Raw genomic sequence first — 24,376 nt, 5'->3', positions numbered from 1 at the left:
TAACCCAACATCAATTATATGTCCCATATTCCATATATTTCATATAAATAATTTATATATATATATATATATATATATATATAAGATATTATATGCCTCGAAATGGACTCAAAAGGGTACGTAGATATAGCGGCAAAATAGGCAGTAAAAAAATTTAAAGAGTGGTAGCCCTCCACTCATTCATTCCCTCCCTCCCGTTGCTTCCCGCCCTGTCCCTTCCCATCTCCCTCCTCCTCCTCAGCTCTTTGTTCTTTTCTGATGTTCATAAGTAGATATGATACCATCGGAACCTCGTCCTTTTTATTGCTTTTTATCCTAGTGTCGGCTGGACATCTCCTGACTTCTTATCCGTAATTGGCTCTGCATGTCTGCATCAGTGACCTTGCTCTCCACCTAGGGCAAGCTAGTGCGGGCTGCGCACAGCGTTCATGAAAACCCGACCGAGCGACAATAGACTGCCACCAGCATTGTTGCACGAGTTGCTCTTCTCTAGGAGCTGTACTCTGCTTCTCTTGACAAGAGGCTGATGATGATGATCCTCATTGGATATATCATCAGTAGTGCTACTGATCAAGGATGATTCGGTTGCACCCCTAGAGCTGCTCTGAATCTGGCCGCTTTTGCGCTTGTGCAAGTTGATGACACCGTGGTCGGTGTTTCGGGCCTTCGATATCCCCAGGATGAGTTGATAACAGCCGTCCACTTTTTCCTGTTGAAAATTGATCAAAAGTACCAAGTGTGAGAGACTGATGGGGATTAGTCCAAATCTAGATCGTGCTAATCATATGCTTTGCATAATTAACTGCACTTTTGCCTGATGACATGCTAATACAAAAAAGACTCTGCTGTGCAACAAGTGGTAAAGCTAATTATGTTCCCCGATCTCAGCCCGTTGATATACATTCAAGACCGGTATTCGCGAGTTTCTAATGACAATTGTTAGCACTATTCAAAAGTATCTCAAGGAAGACAGATCCTAAGAAAAAACGAGCCGATGGGTCACAAAGTTACACAACAATGTGGGTCCATACGGATCATTTACGGGCGTGATTGGCCGGCCAATAATATCGAGCTTAAATTAGACGTTTCTGACAAATGCGACTAACAGGGAAATGAGAAAAACCCAGACTTGAGGAGATCCCCACCTTACTCATACGAAGAACTCGAAGTAGCTGGGCTTCGTACTCGATAGGACTATCTGTCTCGACCTCTTCGATGACGTGCATCATCGTAGCGGTGGCCAGTACAGAAGGAAGATAGCCCACAGATCTTGAATCTGCAAGACAAACACATAACACGCTTAACCTCAGAAGATCTGACAATACTTATGTCTTTATCTGTTCAAGTCAATTGTCATGTTTCTGTTAGATGCTTAGATAAGTCAACTGCCTACCGGAGACGACGGAGAGGAGGAGGGCTTCACATCTCCTGAAAAACTCCCAGTGCACTTCGCTCTTGAGGCCGAGCCTCCTAATGATGTGGTCGAGAAACGAGAGTGGGGTCACCGGGTGCATCTTCCATTTGAGCGTGGACAGCACCAGCAGCTCCATTGTCTGTATGGCCTTCGCCTCGAACACGTACTTCGCTTCCCCCACCTACAACAGAAAGAACAGCAACAAACAACCGATAAGGACCGCAGAATTCTCGTACCGGCGGACAGTCAAACGATCATATGACTAATCACATTTAATGTAATCATTTCTCTACATTGTCATGTTAATCCTTTCTGGTCAAGACTCAAGAAACAGCGAACAAAGAGGATATTCGAACAATAACTTATCATACATTATTGTTTTCCCCTCTTCTATTTTACTGGTTTACGGGTTCTTCGTATAGCCAGAAATGATTCATTGGCACTTTTAGAGGGTCTTGACATTAACCAAGGCCGAGAGAGTCTGTGAAATGTAGTTCATACTTGGAGGTCTAAAAGGAAAGGCACATAGGTCTCTTCAACTTTTGCAGCCATGGAGACGCAGGCCACCGCGACGAGCTGAATCATCCACGGCTTATCGCTCTGCACGCGGAACCTCGAGAGGAACCGGTCCACGTAATCGATGGCAAGCACGGCGGTGAGGGCTGAGAACCCGTAATGAGCACTCACTCTCAGCATCCGCTCCACGGCTTCTCCACGAACCGATCCCGAAGAAACAGATTGCTCTGTTCCGAGACCCGACTCCTCCTGCTGGGCCTCTTCTTTGGAGAAGAGAGAGAGCAGCTCCTCGTCTTCCCAGAACAGATCCTGTTCCAGCAGCAGGAGAGGAAGAAGAGAAGAGGGCTTCCTCCCATTTCCGATGCAGTCCTCTGCCGCTGCATCTTCCACCCCCTCCTCTTCTCCTTCTTCTTCCCATCTCTGTTCTTCCTCGCAGTACAGAGCATCTAGCAAGAAGAAGTGACTTTCTTGTTCTTGGGTCTGCTCACTGCTGCTATGGTGGTGATGGTTGTTCTGTAATGCCATCTTCTCCTCAGAAGAAGAGGTTCAGTGGTGGTTGATTGGGTCTATCTCGTTCTTGGTCATTGCTGAGAGGAGAGCAATAAAGAGGAGGAGGAGGAGGAGGAGGAGGAGAAGAAGCTCAGACCCATCTCTCTCTCTCTCTCTCTAGCTCTGTGTCTGAGTTGTTTGTTGCAGAGACTGGGGAGTGGCTCAAAGCAGAGCTGAGAAAAGAAAAGAAAATGGAGGGACAGAGTGAGTGAGTGAGGTTTCTACCTATCAGTGGGTTTCAGTTTCACGCTTGTCCTCCTTTCTTTATATATATTCAGACGGGATCTTGGAACCAAGGAACAGCGAAATTTCGAAAGCAGTCATTGATTTATCTGGTAATTTCTTGTAGCTCACCCATGCTTGGATAATTTATTAAAACACCCTTGTAGTTTTCTAGCTTAGATCTTCAGCGACATTAATCGAAAAAACAACCTATTAAATTGTCTCACTGATAAAAAAAGAAGAGTCTCACTAAAAACATATTAAATTGATTTAATTAAGTTGCATGTGAGACTAAATTAAAGGATACATTCTATAATCACCCATATAGTTTCGTTATAGAGTCAAGGACACAGCCTAACATTTAAAACATGATAGTACATCCGGTATATAAATCCTTTGAGAGTTTTAAAATCAATATTAGGCCCCCTCATGCTTGGAATAATGTCTTTTGAAAATCTACCGAAAGTGTCACTACCCATTGAAAGGTTTACAGATGATGTTAGCTAGTATTCTTAAATACGAAGTGTCGCTGTTTTATTTTCAAAAACATGGAGTGTCAATAACAGAACTATAAATGATGTTTGTTGAATTTGTCCTAAATTAAATTATAACGGATTTTTCCAAATTAAACTTAACAAATTATTTTGTTGCTTGAATTGCATAACAAAACATCCCGAATCTCTTACGTGGTAAATAACAATAAGTAGCATTATAATAACGATTAGTGAGGTTGTCGCCACCACCTAATTCTAATTGCTAGCGACCTTACTGATCATCAGCGACCTCAATTAGGGGACAATGGCCCTGTTGAGACCACCATCGCCCCTATTCCATAATAGGTAGCCGCCAAATACAGCAACTACGCCTATACCTTTCCTTGTTTTTTTGTTTTGTTCTTAACTTTTCTGATTTGTTTATATTTAGAAATTATAATTACTATTTAAAATGATTTTTTGGATGGAAAATATATTTATTATGAAAAAATTGAAGTTCATATTAAAATGGTAAAAATGTAAAAGATTGAGGGTAGAATAACAAAAATAAAGAATTAGGACGAAAGGGATAACATTGCTAAAAGTCATAGAATCAAACCTGCCATTTACCCAGCTTTGATAAGTTAATGTACAAGAAATAGGGTGTAGTGCAGTGGTTAACACCCTCATATGGTAACCTAAAGGTTCTAGGTTCGATTCTCATCAGTGGGACTATATGTGTCCCTTTATTTAGCTTTCCTTTATATTTTCTTATATTAGACCATGAGCCTCCTACTGTAACCGGAAAAAAAAGTGGATGTACCTGTAAATTTGAAACTCAATTTTGCTGGGGTAAAACAAGAAAATCAATTTACATTACCAAGGGCTAAATACGGCCGGAGAATTTGCTTTTCAAGCTTTCGGTCCGTATTCTTTGGTAGGCAAAAATGCAACTGCACAGACATCAAGCCCGGCCCCATGAAAATAACCTATTAGGAGCAAAATAATGAGAGACACTTTCCCACAAAAAAAAAAGAAAAAGAAAAAAGAAAAAGAGAGAACAGGGGGAGAGACTAGAGAACGAGAGAGAGAGAGAGAGACTGTTCTCTATTTTTTCGGGGAAGAAAGTATTTCTATGATAGATGGAAAAAAAAATATTTTGAGGGACTATATATTGATTTATATAATTTACACTAGAAAATTTACGCTTCTTGAATAAAATACTCATAAATTGAAAATACATGAGGCAGAAATTCACAAATTCAATTTTTCCGTTTTACTTTTTATTTTATTTATTTACTTAACCATGTAAAATTTGGGCATATTGAAAATTGAAAAAGTTGGGGTGAAAATTTAAAATAATAATAAAAAAAGTAAAATAAATGAATTGAGATATAACGAGGAATTGACAGAGAAAGAGTGGAGTAAAAGGTCAGGGTGAGACTGAGAGTGACTATATGTAATATGTAAATAGGGGAGGAGAAGTAGGGAAAATAATGCAGTATAATGGTGCACAATTTCACTTCTTTTAGTTTTAATTCTCGCTATAAGTTACGTGTGCCGCTTTATTAAATATTTAAAATTTTTATTTTATTGTATTAGATTCATACCTCATTATGATTGAAAAATAAATATGGGAGGAGAAAAAAGATGCTTCATGTGTACTCGAATTTGGGTGAATTTACAATTCTGTCGTTACATTTAATTTTATATTTTATATCATTGAATACAGTTCAAAAAAAAAACTGGGGCAATTTTCTTTTGATACTAATAGTATAGATAATAGTAAGTGAGATAACGAATGTTCAAGATTTTTTTTTTGTCGTAATCTGGAACTAATAGATAATAAAGGAAAATGAAATAAAGGAATATAACGAGGATTAGATCCGAAATGTTTTAATTTCGAGTTGATGACTAATACCACCGCATTATATTGGGAGAAGAAGACGGGGAGAACTGTCCGGGGATCTGTTCTTAGTTGGTAAGCTCTGTTTTTTGTTTTGTCCCAATAAATTAAGAAAGTTTATCTTGGGGTTTGTTCTGATGGGCATGTCCCTTGGAAGAGCTGTCAATATTTTTGGTTGAATGACGTCTAAATTATTGCAGCTCCACTACCACATTTTCAACTTCGAATAGTTTTTTTCCTTTCGAGGGTACAAACAATCCTCGACAAAATTTGATAATGCTAGAATTCTGCCAAGTAATGGACATTATTATTCTACTCGAAATGGTGCTATGGCTATACCTTCTAGGGATAAACATTAATCCCCTCATGATCTTGATAATTAAACATATTTCCTTATAATGCGATGACATGAGTTAAGTACAAGCTGGCATGTTTATGCATTATATTAATTACTTCATCCATTGTCTTCATATATTCAACATCGACACATGCTAGGAGGTTCACATTACAAATAATTCGCCCCCTCCTATTTTTTTTTTCTTATTGTGAATTAGGGCCCGAAACCCAAGATCTCCTCCTACTATCTTAAAAGAATATGAATGCAAGGCCCTAAATGTCTGGTAAGGAGAGTTTTCATACGTACCGGCCTTCTTTTCTTTTTTTTTTTTTTTCTTTTTTTTGCTGAATAATGGTGTTATTCTCTTTGAACATTCGAGATATGTGTTTAATTCATTATTTAAAATATTCGAGAAAATTTGGCAGCAAAAATATTTTGATTATGTACAACATATGGTGTCATATCAAAAATAAAAATTTCGATTACAAACGATATATGTGAACCTTAATAATTAGTTATAGAATAGAGAATGAAAAATAATACCACATAGTACGCTATTTTCACCATTTTCACGCCATTAGTATTTCGTAAAAAAAAATGAATGGAATGTCAACGTGGCGGTTTTATCGGGAAAATTTTGCATAAATGGCAACTTGAGAGATGTAAAAATAAATAAATAAATTAAATAAAATCAATATCAAAAAATCTAGTCTAGAATCGGAGAAGGGGGTAGGGGACCCCAGGCCACCCACCCCCTGATCGGTGTCGTCGGCCGGCTTAAACAATTTTGGTGACCTGGATCGTAGGGTGGGTGGTTGATTGGGGTTTTCCCTCCCCGCGCCAACGTTTGAGATAACCAAGCCCCCACCCCTGTTGGGCATCGACCCATAATTAGGGTCACCAGCCAAGATTGGACCCCCATATGAAAGCGGCCACCATCTCCCCAAAATTGGACCCCTAGATCGGACTCGCTGGCATAGTCTGAGCCGGGCGGGGGGTGGTGAGCCACTCCCCTATCAGGGTTGAATCCCTCAATCTGGAGGGTTCAGGGTGCACTTACGAGCCACTCACCCCTCAATCGAGGTCGTCAGCATGGTTTGAGTCGGTTGATGACCTCATTCTGTCCTAAAACCATGAGGAAAAAGAAATCAAATTAAGGGATCCTATTCGGCCGACGGGCGCTTGGGTGGCCAGCGGCGACGCCCCACTCCTTCTCGATCCATCCTTGGTTTTTCCTTTTTCAAATTTAAAATTTTTTATTTTAATTTGCTTTAAGTCCCTCAAGTTGTCGGTTGTGTGAAATTCCCCCAAAAAAGCCACCAACTAAAATATTCCGCCAATCTTTTTACGTAATACCGACGACGTGCTGCACAGTGAAACTTTTTTTCCTATTGTATGGTGAAATTATTTCAATATATACTGTAGCGTGAAAAGAGTCACAAAACAGTGTTATGTGGTGTTATATGTATATACATAAAACAAAACTCGAGTCGAATTCTCATGCCGCCACATCATCAAAAATAAAAAACGGATCTTTCTCGCTTTGTCACGTCATCACTTATATATTAAGGAAATTTTTTATTATTAATTATGCAGTAGAATATATATTATTTGCACATACCCCAACATAATATATATTATATACGTTAGCTGCTATTCAAGAAATTTTTTTATATTGTAGCAATCGAATTGCCGTTCATATATATTGTAGAAAAGTATAGAGTTGAAAACCAATATTAACGAATATAAAGATAGCGCACAATCTTGCATAATAGGAATACAAATAATTTTTATATTGGCAGCTATATATATATATGAAGATACATTATAGAAACTATATATAGTTGAAAATACATTTTGGCCGCTCACATACAAATTTATATTATATATTGGCAACTATATATATTAGATGTCGTATAAATTATAACTTTTACCATCATATTTTCATTTGTAAAGAAGTGTGTGAGACTCTACAAACTTATATATATATATATATGTACACCATGTTGCATGCTCATCGAGTGCCAACACTAATCTTACGTCATTTTAGTCGTTTTGATGATATTTTGCTTGGAGTGTTTATTATTTTCTTTTGATTCATATCACATATATTTATTCAATTCTTTTTTCTCACATATTTGCATGAGAACTTTTTATTTTCTTTAAATTGATATATTTGCTGACATATTTTAATCCTTTTTTTTGTTACATATTGGCATGAGAATTTTTCCTTTCATCTTTTTTATTTGTTTATAGCATAACAAATTTTGAAGTGCTACAATAGTTAATTACTTGTTAAAAGAATTGGGACAAAAAAAGATACATGTGTAAATTGTTTTATTTATTTAGCTATCTTCTCTTACATCTCAATTTCTTCTAATAAGTTTTTAATTCGTGCATATATTTATAACATTTTTCTTCACCAAAATAATAATATATATATTTTTTTTTATCTTTCCCGTCCAAAGCACAGGTATTCAACTAGTTTTCCTAATAGGAAATGAAGAAATAGGAATCGAAAGACTCAAAATGGTAGGACCTATAATCAATCTCTTGATTAACGGTTAAAAGACGGTGCATTATTTCACCGAACCTTCCCCTTTCTCAGTCTGCCATAAACTTACATTAGTCACTTTATCGTAGGATGACAAGAGAATGGAATCTATAATCTCTTCATTGTAAGTAAATAGTGAGTTTCATCTTATGAAACGTCCTCCTTTCTTAATGTGTCATAAACTTATATTCTTCACTTTATCGCCCAAGATCAACACATCTAACTTTTACAAGTCAATTGGGAGGTTTTATTTACTTTCTTGATTTTGAAACTAACCGGGGAAAAAAGAAAGAGAAATAGATAGAGGGGAATAAATCAAATAAAAATATGAAAAGATGGAAAAGGTTGAAATCAGAAGATATGAGAAGGGATTCGGTTCGGAACTGCGTTTCTTTCCTTTGCTTTGCCAGTTCATTTCTGGAAAGAGACGCACCAAAAAGAAAGCGAATAAAAGACAAAAACCCCCAACTTTGGTTCCCAGCTCACTTGTACTCCACGCGCCCGCCATCATATTATAATCAAGGACCAACCTAGGGTTATATTTCAATTCGCCCCCTGAAGTTTTATTCCATTTTCAAACTGCACCCCCTGAAGTTTCTTCGCTCTCTATCTTATCGTGATTCATTTTCATTAATTTTTCTAATGCTAGGAAGGTTCTTGACGGGAATAAGATCATGCATATATTGTCTTATGGAAATGATGATGACAAGCTTGAGTATATTATTAGTTAAAACAAGTCCAAGATTAATTCACATCACGCTATCTTCGGTTAAAATGTGATGGTATCAGAAAATAGTGGTCGACAATTACCCTTAATTAGCACCGATTTCTGTATCTCACTTCAAAAAATAGGAGTTGAATTGAGCATCGTTAACTGATTTGACCCTTTTTTGCCTGAGCCAAACACCTATAATCTGAAGAGAAGAGAACTAGAGAGGGTAAATGTCGAAAATTGAAAAAAAAATTAGCGTAATTAAGTTCGTGAGTACTCTCTGTTCGTATTTAGGAGCCTAAAGGTTTATGGTTGTGCATGGATGGTCGAGTTAACATCTCATTCATGCTAACCCCATATTATTGCTGTTGAGTTCTTATAAACGTACGACCCTGTCAGGTTGAATTTACTCGATCTACTTTAAACGGTGTCTGCTCTTGATCGTGGCCATTCAATATAATCATCATGTTGAATATATGTGGCTCCGATATTCATCATATATGGGAAAAGCTATGTTCTGCTCGGCAGCTTGGGATAACTTCATTATTTATCAGGGCAGGTTTACAGTAATATCTCCAGCGTATCGAGCCCATGCCCGCCTCTATCATCGCAGATGCAGAGTCAACTGATTGTTAATTCAAACAAATCTCATATTCCTATGATTTGATTACCCACTATGATCTTCATGGTAACTACCACGCACAAGTTAATGACGATTATTCCGCACTAATATCCCCCATTAAGTTAATGATTGAAGGATATCTGTGCTCGATTCACAATTGAAAGCTATAGTTTGATCAAGTTAATTAATGATTTCAGGGCATTTGTGTTCAATGTACCTTCTCTATGTAGCAACGATTACGAATCATAAAAGGGTCATTTCATGTCGATGTACAGTCCATGAAGTTAATGATTTGGCAGCAATATTTGTGTTGGAGAACGTTTCAAAATATGAATTTTTAGCTAAAATGGACAACGATTTATTCGTTTTGTCAAATCTATCATATACTTTTTTTTGCTCAAATCTATCACATTGTTTACTTTTTGCATCAAATCTATCCCGACATTATCTTTTCTGTCAACGTCTAACGGCCGTACTGACGTGGCATGCGGAGAGATAGTGGACCACACTTGCCACGTGGGCGTCACGTCAGCACGACTGTTAGATGTCGACGAAAAAAATAACGTCGGGATAGATTTGATGCAAAAAGTAAACCATGAAATAAATTTGATAAAAAAACATATAATAGATTTGACAAAATGAATGAATCATAGATCATTTTAGATAAATACCCTTCAAAATATTATGCTCATAAGTCTAATAACAAAGGACCGCAATGGGTATACATGGTACGCATAAAGACGCTCATCATCATTTGGAAGAAAAAAGGTTTCGAATTATCTTTCCAGTTCTCGTGTCTCTTTGTTTTCAATTCCCTATCATTTATTAGATCCATAGGATACGAGTTTATTTTATGACCGAGAACTATAAGAACGAGCACGAGTCTTTTTTAAAAGTCTTAATTTAGCTTATCGTCATGCAATTTAATGCCAACTCGTCCTGATCTGCTGCTCTCTTTGTCTAGCAAGTTCAGAGATCTAAGCTTTCTGCGAAGTCCAAGAAGATCACATGATCATCTCAGTCTCGTCACCTGCATTTTCCTTGAGCAATGGGTCTTTTATTATCACGACAAATTAACGTTGGATCAATAACATATAATACACAGATGTATATAGGGTGCAGTCGATTATATTTATTTGGATCCCCTAATGTTACAGACCGAGACCGAATAAATTTATATATATATATATATACACACACATATAAGCCACTCTCCAATCGTAAATCATAATATTATGGCACGAAATTTTCAAATTTAGATGATAAACTCCATAGATTTTTTTGGTAATACTTTTTATTCATTAATACCTTTTATTCATCAATTCTCTTTTGAGTTTTGAGGCCACCAACACTTAATTGATTTCCTCTTTCTTTTTTCTTGATTTTCTTAAAATAAAGGAAATTTATTTGGTATTAATTAGACTACATAGTCTAATTCATTGATTAACGCCCTTTGGAAATAAATCAATCATTTTCTATGCCCTTTTACCTGTCTTATTATCCTTTTTAGCTGCAAATGGAGCAAACTTTTTACAAGATCCAGTTGGGTCTAATTCACTACTAATGTACTACATCATCAATTAAGCATCCGCAAAAGTCGTCCAATTTATTACGTCGAAGCTTTTAATCATTTACTCCAAATTTCCAACTAACCACATGGTATGTTTCGTACTATAAAATGATCAAAAAAGAAATAATGCATTAAACAAATTATAATACGACAGTATTTCCTTTTAATTGGAGCGCGTGCAAGAATTAATGTGAATAATTACTTACACTATGCAAGCAAGAGAAAAATCAAAACCACGAGACCGGATGCTAGTAAGGAAAGATGATAAGAAAAGAAATTATTGTATGAGAATTTTTATATTAATTTTGATTTTTTCGAAGTCTTTGTGAGATGATTATCAATTACTTCAGTTTGATCTAAGAAAGTCATATCTTAAGTAATGGTAAGTATGAAAGCACACCATCACTCATTCTGACTAAGGTATTTATCTCGATTCTATAGCAGAACGAGATTGGAAGAGTATAATGGAAAAGAACACATAGGTGTTGTTGGGATCGATTTGTAAGGGTCGAAAGGGATTTAACACACGATAATCTCGACAAAACAATTGAAAGGAGATAAGGGTAGAGAAGCTTGCATACTCGAGTTCCTGGTTCGGGCTGGCAATGTGCCGGCAATACGTCCACGAGCAAAAGAGGCTTTGCCGGTTCTTCTTTTACTATAGGCGATGATGTCATGGAGTATAGAGTGTTTTCTCGAAACCCCAATTATAATGTTCTCTCTCTAGATCATCTCACCTTTTCTCTCACCCCTTATGTAATCTTGTACAAGAAGAAAGAATCGGGGAAAATAAATCCCATACAAGGAAGAAATCGACTGAGCAAGGAAATACAGAACTAGCCAAATCTGATTCTGATATGCTAGATTTCGCTCATAAATTTTGCTACTTTCTGTAATCAATTACACGGGCTACCATAGGCAGGTATGTGGCTTATGTCATCTTCAGCTTATTCAAATTGCAGTTGGTTGTCTGCAATACTACAATCGACTGTCCGCAGCCTGAGTCTTTCCTATTGCCTTCAAATCTTGGGGTAAGAATTCGAGACACACTCAATAAGTCTCCACTTTGGCTTGAATTCTCCAATGCTCCGTAGATGATATGCTTCCTTTGCCAAAAGGCCCCGCGGGCCAAAATCAATCTCTGCATAATCCCAACCAAGTTCGAGCAATGCTCGAACTTCGAAACAGGAAGACTCTTCGTCATCATATCTGCCAGATTCTCAAGAGTATTGATCTTCTCCACTCGAACATCTCCAGAGGCTTCGTACTCACATCAATACGCTTCGTCTTCTCATGATGCATTGGATCCTTTGTCAATGAATTGTACTATGACTATTGCAGTAGATGATAGTCGCATCCTTATTCATGATTAGCTCCTCAGGCAAACCTCTCAACCATATAGCTTCCTTGACTACTTCAGTCACTACCATAAACTATGCCTCTATGGTAGATAATGCAATTGTAGCTTTCAAGGTTGCCTTCCAACTAATGGCGCAAACACCGATAGTAAACACATATCCACTAAGAGATTGCCTCCTATCTAAATCTCACGCAAAATCTGAGTCGTCATAGCCGACCAATTCAGTAGAGTCTTGACTGAACTCCAAACAAACATCAATAGTACCCTTTAGATATCTCAAAATCCATTTAAGAGCTTGCCAATAACCCTTTCCAGAACAAGAGATACATCTACTACCTACACTGACAGCATAAGCAATATCTGCACGAGTACATACCATAGCATACATGAGACTGCCAACTGCACTCGAATAGGAAACTTTGGACATGAACTCTGATTCCTCCTCGAATTGTGGTGACATCAAAGCAGAAAGTTTGAAGTGTGTAGTAAGGGGAATGCTCACCGACTTTGCACTTTGCATAGCAAATCGCTCCAGCACCTTCTCAACATACTTATGTTAAGAGAAAAATAATCGGCTTGAGCTTCTATCTCGAGAAATCTCCATTCCCAAAATCTTCTTAGCAACTCTCAAATCCTTCATCTCAAATTCCGAATGGAGCTTGGCCTTTAACATGCTAATCTTAGATTTGTCCTTTGCTGCAATTAACATGTCATCAACATAAAGTAATAAATATATAAAGGACCCATCAACAAGTCTTTGCAAGTAAACACAATTATCATACTTGCTCCTCATAAAGCCTATACTTATCATGAAGGAATTGAACTTCATGTACCACTGTCGAGGAGACTGTTTGAGTCCATATAAGAATTTCTTCAGCAGAGAAACTCGATCCTCTTTGCCTTCAACCTCAAAACCCTCCGGCTGCTGCATGTAAATATCTTCATCTAAGTCGCCGTGAAGAAATGCCACCTTCACATCTAGTTGCTCCAACTCCAAATCATGTATGGCGACAAGGGCAAGTAAAGCACGGATTGCTATGTGAGACTTGATTGACGTACCTTCGGCAATACGGAACGTGTATAGTCATTGCTTCAGAACTAACCGATTGGCCAGTGATTTCGTCATATATAAAGTTTCTAATTTTGCCCATAAACCGGTACTTTCTTCTTTGAGAAAACCTCCTACAAAACTTCATTGGTGAGATGCAACTGGATCACTGAAAGCGCCTTTTCATCTAGTTCCTCCCAATCGCTTGCGGACATGGACTCGGGCTTTGTGCCCGACAAAACCTTCTTGAAGTCGTTTTGCACCAAGATGGCAAGCATTTGGACTTGCCACAGGCTGATATTGGAGTTGTCATCGAACTTCTCAATGTCGAATTTCGCCGTAAACATCTTCAGTCGATGTGGAGAATCCCATATCGATGATGGCTTTGATACTAGTTTTTTGGGATCGATCGTTAGTTGAGATCGATTTGTAAGGATCGAAAAGGATCTAACTTACAATAATCTCGATGAAACAATTGAAAGGAAATAAGGGAAGAGAAGCTTGTACACTCATGTAAGTGGTTCGGGCCGGCAGTGTGCCAGCCGTACGTCCATGGGTAAATGAGGCTTTGTCAGTTCTTCTTTTACTATGGGCAATGAAGTCGTGGAGTACAGAGTGTTTCCCGTAATCCCAATTACAACGTTCTCTCTCTAGATCACCTCACCTTTTCTCTCACCCCTTATGTAATCTTGTACAAGAAAAAAAGAATCAGGGAAAATAAATCTCATATAAGAAAAAAATCAACCAAGTAAGGAAATATAAAACTAGCCAAATTTGATTTATGATATGCTAGACCTCGCTCAGAAATTCTGCTACTTTCTACGATCAATTACACGGGCTACTACAATCGACTGTCTGTGGCTTCTGTCCTCTTCAGCCTGTTCAAATTGCAGTTGGCTGTCTGCAGTGCCGCAATCGACTACCCGTAGCCTAAGTTTTTCCTATTGCCTTCAAGTCTTGGGATGAGAATTTGAGCCACACTCAACAATTGTGATAAGCCCATAAATTATTGAATGATAAATTTGCATTGATATATCATGTTAATAGAACGTTTATCTCGGAAATATCAATGGCTTAACCATTCATCGTCATATTCACATTAATTTATTTCACTAGGAGTCTTATGAGTTCCATGACAAAAAGTTCTATTAAAGATTTGACATTATTTAGAGTTAAATACACTTTGCCCCCCGACCTATGAGGAGAGTTTGGGTTTGCCTCCTGACCTACAAATTTTTGCAGAACACTTCCCGACCTTACCGAAAAGTAGCTATCAGGTGACACACATTCTTCTGCTTGTGAGCATTACTAGTCAACAGAGATGACAATATCATGACACTGCAAGCTATCACAAAATCTTCTCACACGATCCGATTCGTGAAACTGTAAGCAATGTCAAAGTCCGGCGACAATTCCTGTCAAATGAGCTCACATGCTACTCGCATGACCCTTCTCAATCTTACTATCTCATTTTCTATCAAAATTTTGTTTGGCAAAATCAAGAAAATAAGCCAGAAAAAAAAAGGTATATGCCATTGTTAGCATCAATTCCCACAGCACACATAGAAGTATGCCTCCAAGATACATTTTCAAGTGGTAGCCATCAAGAAAAATCATAGGTCTGCAACCATCGAGAAAACCTTTCTTTAGAGCTGCCCAACACACATAAAATTGCTTGAACTTCATTTCATCCCCTACAATTTTGGTATTGATTCTCATAGTTGTCTCGGGATCTTGTCTTTTGATCTCTGCTGCATACCTCCATAGAAGACCATATTGTTGGGTATCTGAACCGATCCTATATGTCTGACTTTATTTTTAGCCCTGTAAATTTGATACTTGCTAAATGATAGCCTGCATTCTTTTTTCATCACCATCATCATTGAATTCGCCTTCCAATCAGGATCAGTTTTTATTCTATCATGACACTTGTTGGCTAGCCATGTAGAGTTTGCAGCAGTCACCTTATGCTTTCTGTAGCATTTATGGACTCCGTGTAGAGTCTTAATCATCATTGTATCGTCATTTGGAAGCTTATAGGCATATAACTTCCAAGGACAGGTCTTGGTTTTGCATTTAGCTTATACCTTAAACTTGTCATTCTTAGTGAACTTGATATCCCTTCTGTGCACCTTGGAGTGTTGTCTGATAGCAGCCCTCAATATGTCAGTATCTGTGAAGCACAGTTCTACTTCAAATTCTGGATCATCCATGTCCAGCTTTGGATTAAACACTTTGTATCCATCGTAAGTCACTTTTGTAATCTCTTGGTTAATCTTCTCATAAACTGTCATGGCATTTTTCCCCTTCCTTTCTCTCTCAACTGATTGGCTATCCAATCCAGCCCATTCTACCTCAAAGTCTATGTTGTTCATGAAGTCCACGTCATCTGTCTGTTCCCAATCACTATCAACCAACTCTTTAGAATGCTCTGAATCATCTCCAATGGAAGCTTCATCATCCTCCCCACTATCATTATTGTCCAAAACAACATCCTCAATATCCATAGTCACATTTCCAAAGGGCTCTTCATGTAAATCAAAAGCATTAATGATGAAGATCATGGGCATGACAATGAGGCTGATGCACACAAGCTTGGAAGTCAGACTCGTGAAGAGGGAGCTGAAGCACAAGATCTTGGAGGCTTGCATGTTCCGAGTGGGCCAATCATACGGGCGAAGGCCAAACAAATCCAACAAGCTATGGAGAGCTTGCTGATTGGCTTTTTGGGCCAAGAGGAGTCTAACTCAATTGGGTCTCCAAAGGCCTTTATTCAACTGACTTGTCATGAGATGCTAAAGATGGAATAAAAGACTGCCAACTATTCTAGATAACCTTTATTTAGTTTCCTTTGTTATTTCTGGTTTAGGAAACTAAGGTTATTCCAGTTGTCTAGTTTATTAGTTTCCAGTTTCTCCAGGGCTTATTTAAAGGAGGCTAAGTAGCTGATCAGAGATGAACTATTCTGGTATTTTGGTGAGATTTTCTCCTTTGTTCTTCATTGAACTCCTTCGAACGAACAAGTGTGACAGCTTGTGATTGTTCGGTACACTTTGATATTATTGGTTCTTGTTTCTCTATAAACAACGGGTGAATAATCCTGGTCTTGATATTATTGGTTCTTGTTTCTCTATAAACAACGGGTCAATAATCCTTTTTATCTAAATCTGTGTTTGGCGATCTGGGAATCGATTCAAGTTGGTCGTTAGGTTTCACAATCTTTCGTGAGGTCCGCATCATTTTGGTATCAGAGCATCAGGCTCCAAATCAGGTTTATCCTATCCTTTACGTTTCAATTCTTTGAATTTCATTCCATCTAGTTTGTTCGTTCTGGATTGATTAGTAGCCAAAAAAAAAAAGAGAAAAAATTCGGCCAAAAAAAACATAGAGCTGAAAAAAAAATAGAAAGAAAAGAAAGAAGTTGTCGGTGTCAATTTGATCCGGATTCTTTGCATCATATCATTCTAAAGTTGTTATTTACCTTGTTGTTGACCCTCGTTGATTTTGCTCCCATAATTACCCAATACCTGATCTTCCATATTCTCTTCCCTATATCATCCTCCATATCTTTCCATCTATATATTACTCTGATATATTCCTTTCTTCATTCCTAAAATCTTTCCTTGGTTAACTTTCATTTAACTATTTATTTCCCTGTTAGTTTGTGTCCAAGTTAGGGCCAATATATTAATTGTTGTTTTGAATTATTACGAGCTAGTTGCGTTTGATTTGTAAGTAGCTGAGTTCTTTAAAGAACTTTGAGGAGGAAATTAGAGTGGAAAGAGGCAAGAGTGGTGAGTGTATCAGAGGGAAAAAGCCATTGAACTGAGCGAAACACGAGTGTTGAGTGACGATAATTTGAGGGCAAACACGTGAGCGAGTGGTTGTGAGGTCCTAACACCAATTTTCTTTTCTTAGTGCAAACATGAGCTTCGCAGGAAAAGACAATGAATCTACAACCGGGGATGGAAGTAATGCCGGCCAGCAAGATGTTTCTTTTACTTTGAAAGCCATGCAGCAACAATTCGAGAGATTGGAAGTTGTTTTGGGAGATATCCGTGATAGAATGGACCGGCAAGATCAACGAATTGATCAAATGCAGAGGGAGCAACCCAGGCAGCATGTGCAAGTTCCCAATGCAAGGAGACTAATCCGCCAGCCGGCGAATCCTTACGATGAAGAAGATGAAGATTATGAGGAAGATGATGAAATTGCATCCGTGGGAAGTGTGAGGAGAGCCAGAGGAGTTAGGAATGAGGGGTGAAGACATGGTAGGCGAGATCAAGCAATTAGAGATGGAGTAGATATGAATATTGGGAGTATTAAAATGACGATACCACCTTTTCAAGGGAGGAATGACCCTGACGCTTTTATCGAATGGGAGAGGAAGGTGGAGTTTGTATTTGATTGCAATAATTACTCGGAAGAGAAGAAAGTGAAGCTTGCAGCGGTGGAATTCACTGATTATGCCATCATTTGGTGGGACAAATTGGTTAAGGAAAGAAGAATGAACCATGAAAGACCTATTGAGACCTGGGAGGAGATGAAGACTGTCATGCGGAGGCGATTTGTTCCCTTGTATTACTATCGGGACTTGCATTTAAAATTGCAAAGTCTAAGGCAAGAGACGAGGAGCGTGGAAGACTACCACAAGGAGATGGAAATAGCTTTGATTCGGGCAAACATTGAAGAAGATGAAGAGGCAACTATGGCCAGGTTTTTATGTGGTTTGAACCGAGAAATTGCTAATGTGGTGGAGTTGCAACATTATGTGGAGATAGAAGAGATGGTTAGCATGGCCATGAAAGTAGAACGGCAACTCAAGAGAGGGAGACCAGCCAAGAATGAGGGTGGTTCTTATTCGAGATCTTCAAATTGGAAGTCAAAATGAGGTGCCAGCTCAAGACCAGTAGAGAGAAATCGAATGCTGAAAGAAGCATGTGCAAGAGCCAAGGGGACAACAAGGAGAGAGGTAACTCTACATCCCAACCTCAAAAGAATAGAGATATAAAATGTTTTTGGTGTTTGGGGTCTGGGCATATTGCTTTTCAATGTCTAAATAAAATGGCAATGATCATGCTGGATAGTGGGGAAATTGAAATTGAAGAGGAGGAAAATGATTCAATGCTAACACAAGATGATTCTAGTAGTGATTATGAATATGCTGCTGAGGGGAATGCCTTAGTAATCAAGCGAGCACTTAATGTACAAATTAAGGAAGAAGAGAAAGATGATGTGCAAAGGGAAAATATATTCCACACTAGATGCCAAGTGAAGGATCGGGTATGTAGTTTGATCATTGACGGGGGTAGCTGTGTGAATGTGGCTAGTAAATTACTTGTTGACAAGTTGGGATTGCGTACATTGAAGCATCCTAGGCCATATAAGCTGCAATGGTTGAATGAAAGTGGAGAAATGAAGGTGAACAAGCAAGTTCTGGTTTCCTTTACAATTGGGAGATACAAGGATGAAGTTCTTTGTGATGTAGTGCCCATGCATGCTAGTCATATGTTGCTTGGGAGGACATGGCAGTTCGATAGACAAGCAATACATGATGGGTATAAGAATCGATACTCTTTTGTCAAGGATGGTAGAAAGGTGACACTTGTTCCATTGACACATTATCAGGTGTATGAGGATCAGCTCCGAATCAAAAGATCAATTTGTGAGAAAAGTGAGGTAGAAGCTGAGATTGAAAGAAAAAAAAAAGAGTGAGCAAGTGAGAGAGGAAACCGGTAAGACTAGAGGAAGAAATTCGGGAGAGTAAAAAGAAAAAAAGTTCAGCTATAGATGAGAGGAAAGAGTTAGTTGAGAGAAAAAGATAAAAAAAAAATGAATTTTCTATACAAAAGAAAGAGAGATCAATAGTGCATTCAAAACTAATCGCCCAATGATCTTGTTTGTTTACAAGGAGGCTTATTTCTCTGACCTTAATTCTTCTTTGCCAAGTTGTGTTACCTCTCTTTTGCAGGAGTTTGGAGATGTCTTTCCCACGGAGTTACCCAATCGTTTGCCACCAATAAGGGGAATAGAGTATCAAATCGACTTTGTGCCAAGAGTCGCAATTCCGAATCGGCCAGCATATCGAAGTAATCCGGAGGAGACAAAGGAACTTCAAAGGCAAGTGGACAAGCTTTTAGCTAAAGGGCATGTGCGTGAGAGCATGAGTCCTTGTGTGGTCCCGGAGTTGCTGGTGCCAAAGAAAGATGGTACTTGGAGAATGTGTGTTGATTGCCGTGCTATAACAAAATCACAGTAAAGTATCGACATCCCATTCCTCGATTAGATGATATGTTGGATGAATTGCACGATTCCACTTTATTTACAAAAATAGATTTGAAAAGCCGATACCATCAGATTAGGATGAAAGATGGTGATGAGTGGAAAACGACTTTCAAAATAAAACATGGCTTGTATGAGTGGTTAGTTATGCCATTCGGATTAACTAATGCGCCTAGTACTTTCATGAGGCTCATGAATCATGTTTTGCATGCTTTCATTGGAAAATTCGTTGTTGTATATTTTGATGATATCTTGGTGTATAGTAAGAGCTTGAAGGATCATATTCATCATTTGCGATACGTGCTTCAGGCATTGAGACATGAAAAATTATATGCTAACTTGAAGAAATGTACATTTTGCATGGATCGAGTTGTGTTTTTGGGATTTGTTGTTAGTTCCAAGGGTATTCAGGTTGATGAGAAAAAGGTGAAAGCAATTAAGGATTGGCCGACGCCGAAATCCGTAACCGAGGTAAGAAGTTTTCACGGTCTAGCCAGTTTTTATAGGCGATTTGTGAGGGATTTCAGTATTTTGGCCGCTCCATTGACGGAAGTGGTTAAGAAAGATATAGGTTTCAAATGGGGAGTAGAGCAAGAGCAAGCATTTAATTTGATTAAGGAAAGGCTTTGTTCTGCACCTTTATTGGTTTTACCTGATTTTTCGAAAACTTTCGAGATTGAATGTGATACTTCCGGGATTGGTATAGGTACTGTTTTGATGCAAGAAAAACGACCGATTGCCTACTTTAGTGAGAAGCTAAGTGGAGCCGCTTTGAATTATTCTACATATGACAAGGAACTCTATGCTTTGGTCCGTGCTTTGGAGATGTGGCAGCACTACTTGTGGTCGAAGGAATTTGTCATACACACGGACCACGAATCATTAAAGCATTTGAAAGGGCAAAACAAGCTGAATCGGAGACATGCCAAGTGGGTCGAATTCATAGAGATGCTTCCATACGTGATTCAATACAAGCAAGGAAAGGAAAACGTGGTAGCTAATGCATTATCACGGAGATATGTACTTATCTCTACTCTAAATGCTAAATTTCTTGGGTTTGAACATCTTAATGAGTTGAATATGCAAGATTCTGACTTTGGTGCTATATATAGTGCATGTGAAAAGGGTGCATTTGGTTAGTTCTATAAGCATGACGAATTTTTATTTAGGGAGAATAAGCTATGCATTCCTAATTCTTCTATGCGTGAATTACTTGTGCTTGAGTCGCATGGGGGAGGTTTTATGGGTCATTTCGGGGTAGTTAAGACATTTTTGAGAGAACATTTCTTTTGGCCGCATATGAAGAGAGATGTGAAGAGAATTTGCTCTAAATGTGTTACTTGTAAGAATGCGAAATCAACAGTCAAACCCCATGGAATGTATATGCCTTTACCTGTTCCTAATGACCCTTGTATTGATATATCCATGAATTTCATCATAGAATTTCCTAGGTCTAATAAAGGACGAGATTCCATTTTCGTAGTTGTGGATCGATTTTCTAAGATGGCTCATTTTATTCCATGCCGCAAAACTGATGATGCCACACATATTGCTGATTTGTTCTTTAGGGAGGTAGTGCGATTGCATGGGATACCTAAGACCATAGTTAGTGATCGGGATGCTAAGTTCTTGAGTCATTTTTGGCGCGTCTTATGGGGAAAGTTAGAAACTAAATTGTTGTTTTTAACTACTTGTCATCCCCAAACGGATGGGCAAACCGAGGTGGTTAATAGGACATTGTCCACTCTTCTTCGTACAGTCATAAAAAGGAATTTGAAGTCTTGGGAAGATTGCATACCATTTATTGAGTTTGCTTATAATCGTACAGTACATTATTCTACTAACTTCTCACCATTTCAGATTGTATATGGTTTTAATCCATTAACACCTCTGAATCTAATCCATTTGCCTATGAGTGAGATTTCTAGTCTTGACGAAAAGAAAAAGGCAAATATGGTGAAAAAGATTCATGAAGAAGCGATGCAACATATCTTGAAGAAGAATAAACAATATGTTGAACGTGCCAACAAGGGACGGAATAAAGTGATTTTTGAACCAGGAGATTGGATGTGGTTTCATATGAGGAAGGAAAGATTTCCAAACCAACGGAAATCCAAATTGAGTCCACGAGGAATTGGACCATTCCAAGTCGTAGCCAAGATAAATGATAATGCTTACAAAATAGATTTACCAGGTGAGTATAATGTTAGCCCAACTTTTAATGTTTCTGATCTTTCTCCGATTGATGTAGGTTTCGATTCGAGGACGAATCCTTTTGAAAAGCGGGAGAATGATGAAGATCATGGGCATGACAATGAGGCTTATGCACACAATCTTGGAAGTCGGACTCGTGAAGAGGGAGCTGAAGTATAAGATCTTGGAGGCTTGCATGTTCCGAGTGGGCCAATCACACGGGCAAATGCCAAACAAATCTAACAAGCTATGAAGAGCTTGCTGATGGGCTTTTTGGGCTAAGAGGAGTCTAACTCAATTGGGTCTTCAAAAGCCTTTATTCAACTGACTTGCCATGAGATGCTGAAGATGGAATAAAAGACTGCCAACTATTCTAGATAGCCTTTATTTAGTTTCTTTTGTTATTTCTGGCTTTAGAAAACTAAGGTTATTCCAGTTGCCTAGTTTATTAGTTTCCAGTTTCTCCTGGGCTTATATAAAGAAGGCTGAATAGTTGATCATAGGTAGACTATTCTGGTATTTTGATGAGATTTTCTCCTTTGTTCTTCATTGAACTCCTTCGAACGAACAAATGTGACAGCTTGTGATTATTCGGTACACTTTGATATTATTGGTTCTTGTTTCTTCATAAACAACGGGTCAATAATCCTTGTCTTGATATTGTTGGTTCTTGTTTCTCTATAAACAACGGGTCAATAATCCGTTTGATCTAAATCTGTGTTTGGCGATCTGGGAATTGATTCAACTTGGTCGTCGGGTTTCATAATCCTTCGTGAGGTCCGCATCAATTAACTTCTAGATTAATTTCTTCAGCAGCAATAGGTCCATATAACTTAGAAAAACTAGCATGACAACTCTTCAAATCAGATGCACCCTCACTAATATTATTATCTACCTTTTGATGCTCAATAAAAATCCCAACAACCCTCTCTGGATCAGCAAGGTAAGGCAATTTCATTACATCATGGTCATATTGCATAAGCTGTAAAGCATTGCAATTATTTGCCCCTTTCCTACTAAAGTAAAAAGCAGGAGATTCTGTTACTCTAACTTTTTTGGCCATATCATGAATTTCTATCATAGACATCTCATCACCCTTACAATAGTCAAAGTAGTTGACTTCTCCCCCAACATAGCGCCTAGAGTAGTTAATGTTATAAAACTAACCAAAATGGTGCATCTTAATGCTGAAGTAGTCGTTGTTATCCCTTGCAAAAATTCATAAAGTAACAGTTCAATATATGAAAATAACTAAGAAAAATCAAATGAAAAGAATGAAAATGTAAGGAATTAAATAAAAACAATTTTAACAAGAACATATTAGTCAGTGTCTTTCTTCTTTTTCATATTATAGTAAAGGTAAAACAATAACAAAGTAATGAATAAAATAAAAACATGTCAGAATCCCCCATATAACAACCAAAACAAATGCATATAACAGTAGAGGTACATTGTCCATTTCAATGACCATGGCAATAAAAAAAAATTGCACATTGTCTTTTTCAATGACCATGACAAGTAATAAAAAAAGCAACAAAACCCTTTTTTCTACTTTGTTTTCGAAACTTGTAGGACCACAAACTTCGTTGTTCTTTTTTATATAATGAAGATACATATTCTCTCTCAGTCTTATCTTCCATTCCACAAAAAAGAGAAACTTCAAGAAGATTAAACTAACCATATTCTGGAGGTGATTTTTCATGGTTTCCCTCTCTTAACTTCCAACCCATCGCGAAGAACTCAGTAAATATGCCTTCCTGTTTTTCAATAAATGAATTATTGAGCCATTATAATGTAATTAGTTAGTAGAGTCAGAGAGATGGGTCAAACAGTAGAGTCATCGATATCGTCTGTGGAATACTGGAGAGGAATAACTCTCTTTGATTTAGATTCAACATTCTTCTCCACCATATCAAATCGCGAAATGAAATTGGGAAAATTGGACACCCACCGAAGTTTTCCGTGGCTGCTAGGGGGGGGTGGGTTTCGGTTTGCGTCAGATTTTGGTTTGCACCAGATCTGCTCTTGTTTGCGAGAGCAATTGCCGAAAATGGCACAAGAGATACGGCAGCCGCTATCTGCAGTGAATTCCGGTCGAGGAGATGGGTTGCCCCGAGGAGATAGGCCGCCTCTGTCACACTGGAGCTTGGTAGGAGACCGGAGAGGAATCCTTGGGTAGAGCGTGCAGGTGGGGGAGAAGGCGCAGATGGGGGAGAAAGAGCCCTAATTGCTCTCTGGTTCAGATGATTTTTTCCTTTTTTTTTTCCTTCCAGGTAATTAATTTATGGAGACAATTTTACCCTTTTAATTTAACATGTGAGTGGCATGTGATCCTTTTTTGGCTGGAATTTTGATCAAAATTTAGTTGAGGGGGCACTTTACTTATTTTTCAGAAAGGTCGGGAGGTGTTCTGCAAAATTTTGTAAGTCGGGTGGTAAACTCAAACTCTCCTCATAGATCAGGAGGTAAAGTGCATTTAACTCTATTATTTAAACTGCCTGCTTCATGATAGCTAGCAAATAAAACAAAGGTGGTTGGTTCTGAAATCTATCTGAATTATTATTTACATTTTCGTCCTTTCACTTTTTTTTTCTTTTTTAACTGGACAGGAGGCTAGA

General features: G+C 38.1%; 2 protein-coding genes across 2 annotated transcripts; one reads left to right on the top strand and one right to left on the bottom strand.

Annotated features, from left to right (window-relative positions):
- Nucleotides 1–307: 307 nt before the first annotated feature.
- On the bottom strand, nucleotides 308–2,728 carry LOC116202376 (cyclin-D3-1-like). The gene is made up of 4 exons (XM_031533916.1): nucleotides 1,916–2,728; nucleotides 1,394–1,595; nucleotides 1,146–1,276; nucleotides 308–709 (listed from the first exon to the last, which is right to left on the bottom strand). Exons 1-4 carry the CDS (start codon nucleotides 2,453–2,455, stop codon nucleotides 404–406), a joined length of 1,179 nt encoding a protein of 392 aa, XP_031389776.1. The 5' UTR covers nucleotides 2,456–2,728; the 3' UTR covers nucleotides 308–403.
- A 15,619-nt stretch (nucleotides 2,729–18,347) lies between these two features.
- On the top strand, nucleotides 18,348–20,705 carry LOC116204196. The gene is made up of 3 exons (XM_031536266.1): nucleotides 18,348–18,962; nucleotides 19,255–19,505; nucleotides 19,961–20,705. The coding sequence occupies exons 1-3, from the start codon at nucleotides 18,348–18,350 to the stop codon at nucleotides 20,703–20,705; spliced, it is 1,611 nt and encodes a 536-aa protein (XP_031392126.1).
- The last annotated feature ends 3,671 nt before the right edge of the window (nucleotides 20,706–24,376 follow it).

This window comes from Punica granatum, chromosome 4 (genome assembly GCF_007655135.1).
Source record: "Punica granatum isolate Tunisia-2019 chromosome 4, ASM765513v2, whole genome shotgun sequence".
NCBI classification, from domain to species: Eukaryota; Viridiplantae; Streptophyta; class Magnoliopsida; order Myrtales; family Lythraceae; genus Punica; species Punica granatum.
Note: the sequence above shows the minus strand (reverse complement) of the source record. Positions and strands in the feature narration are given on the sequence as shown.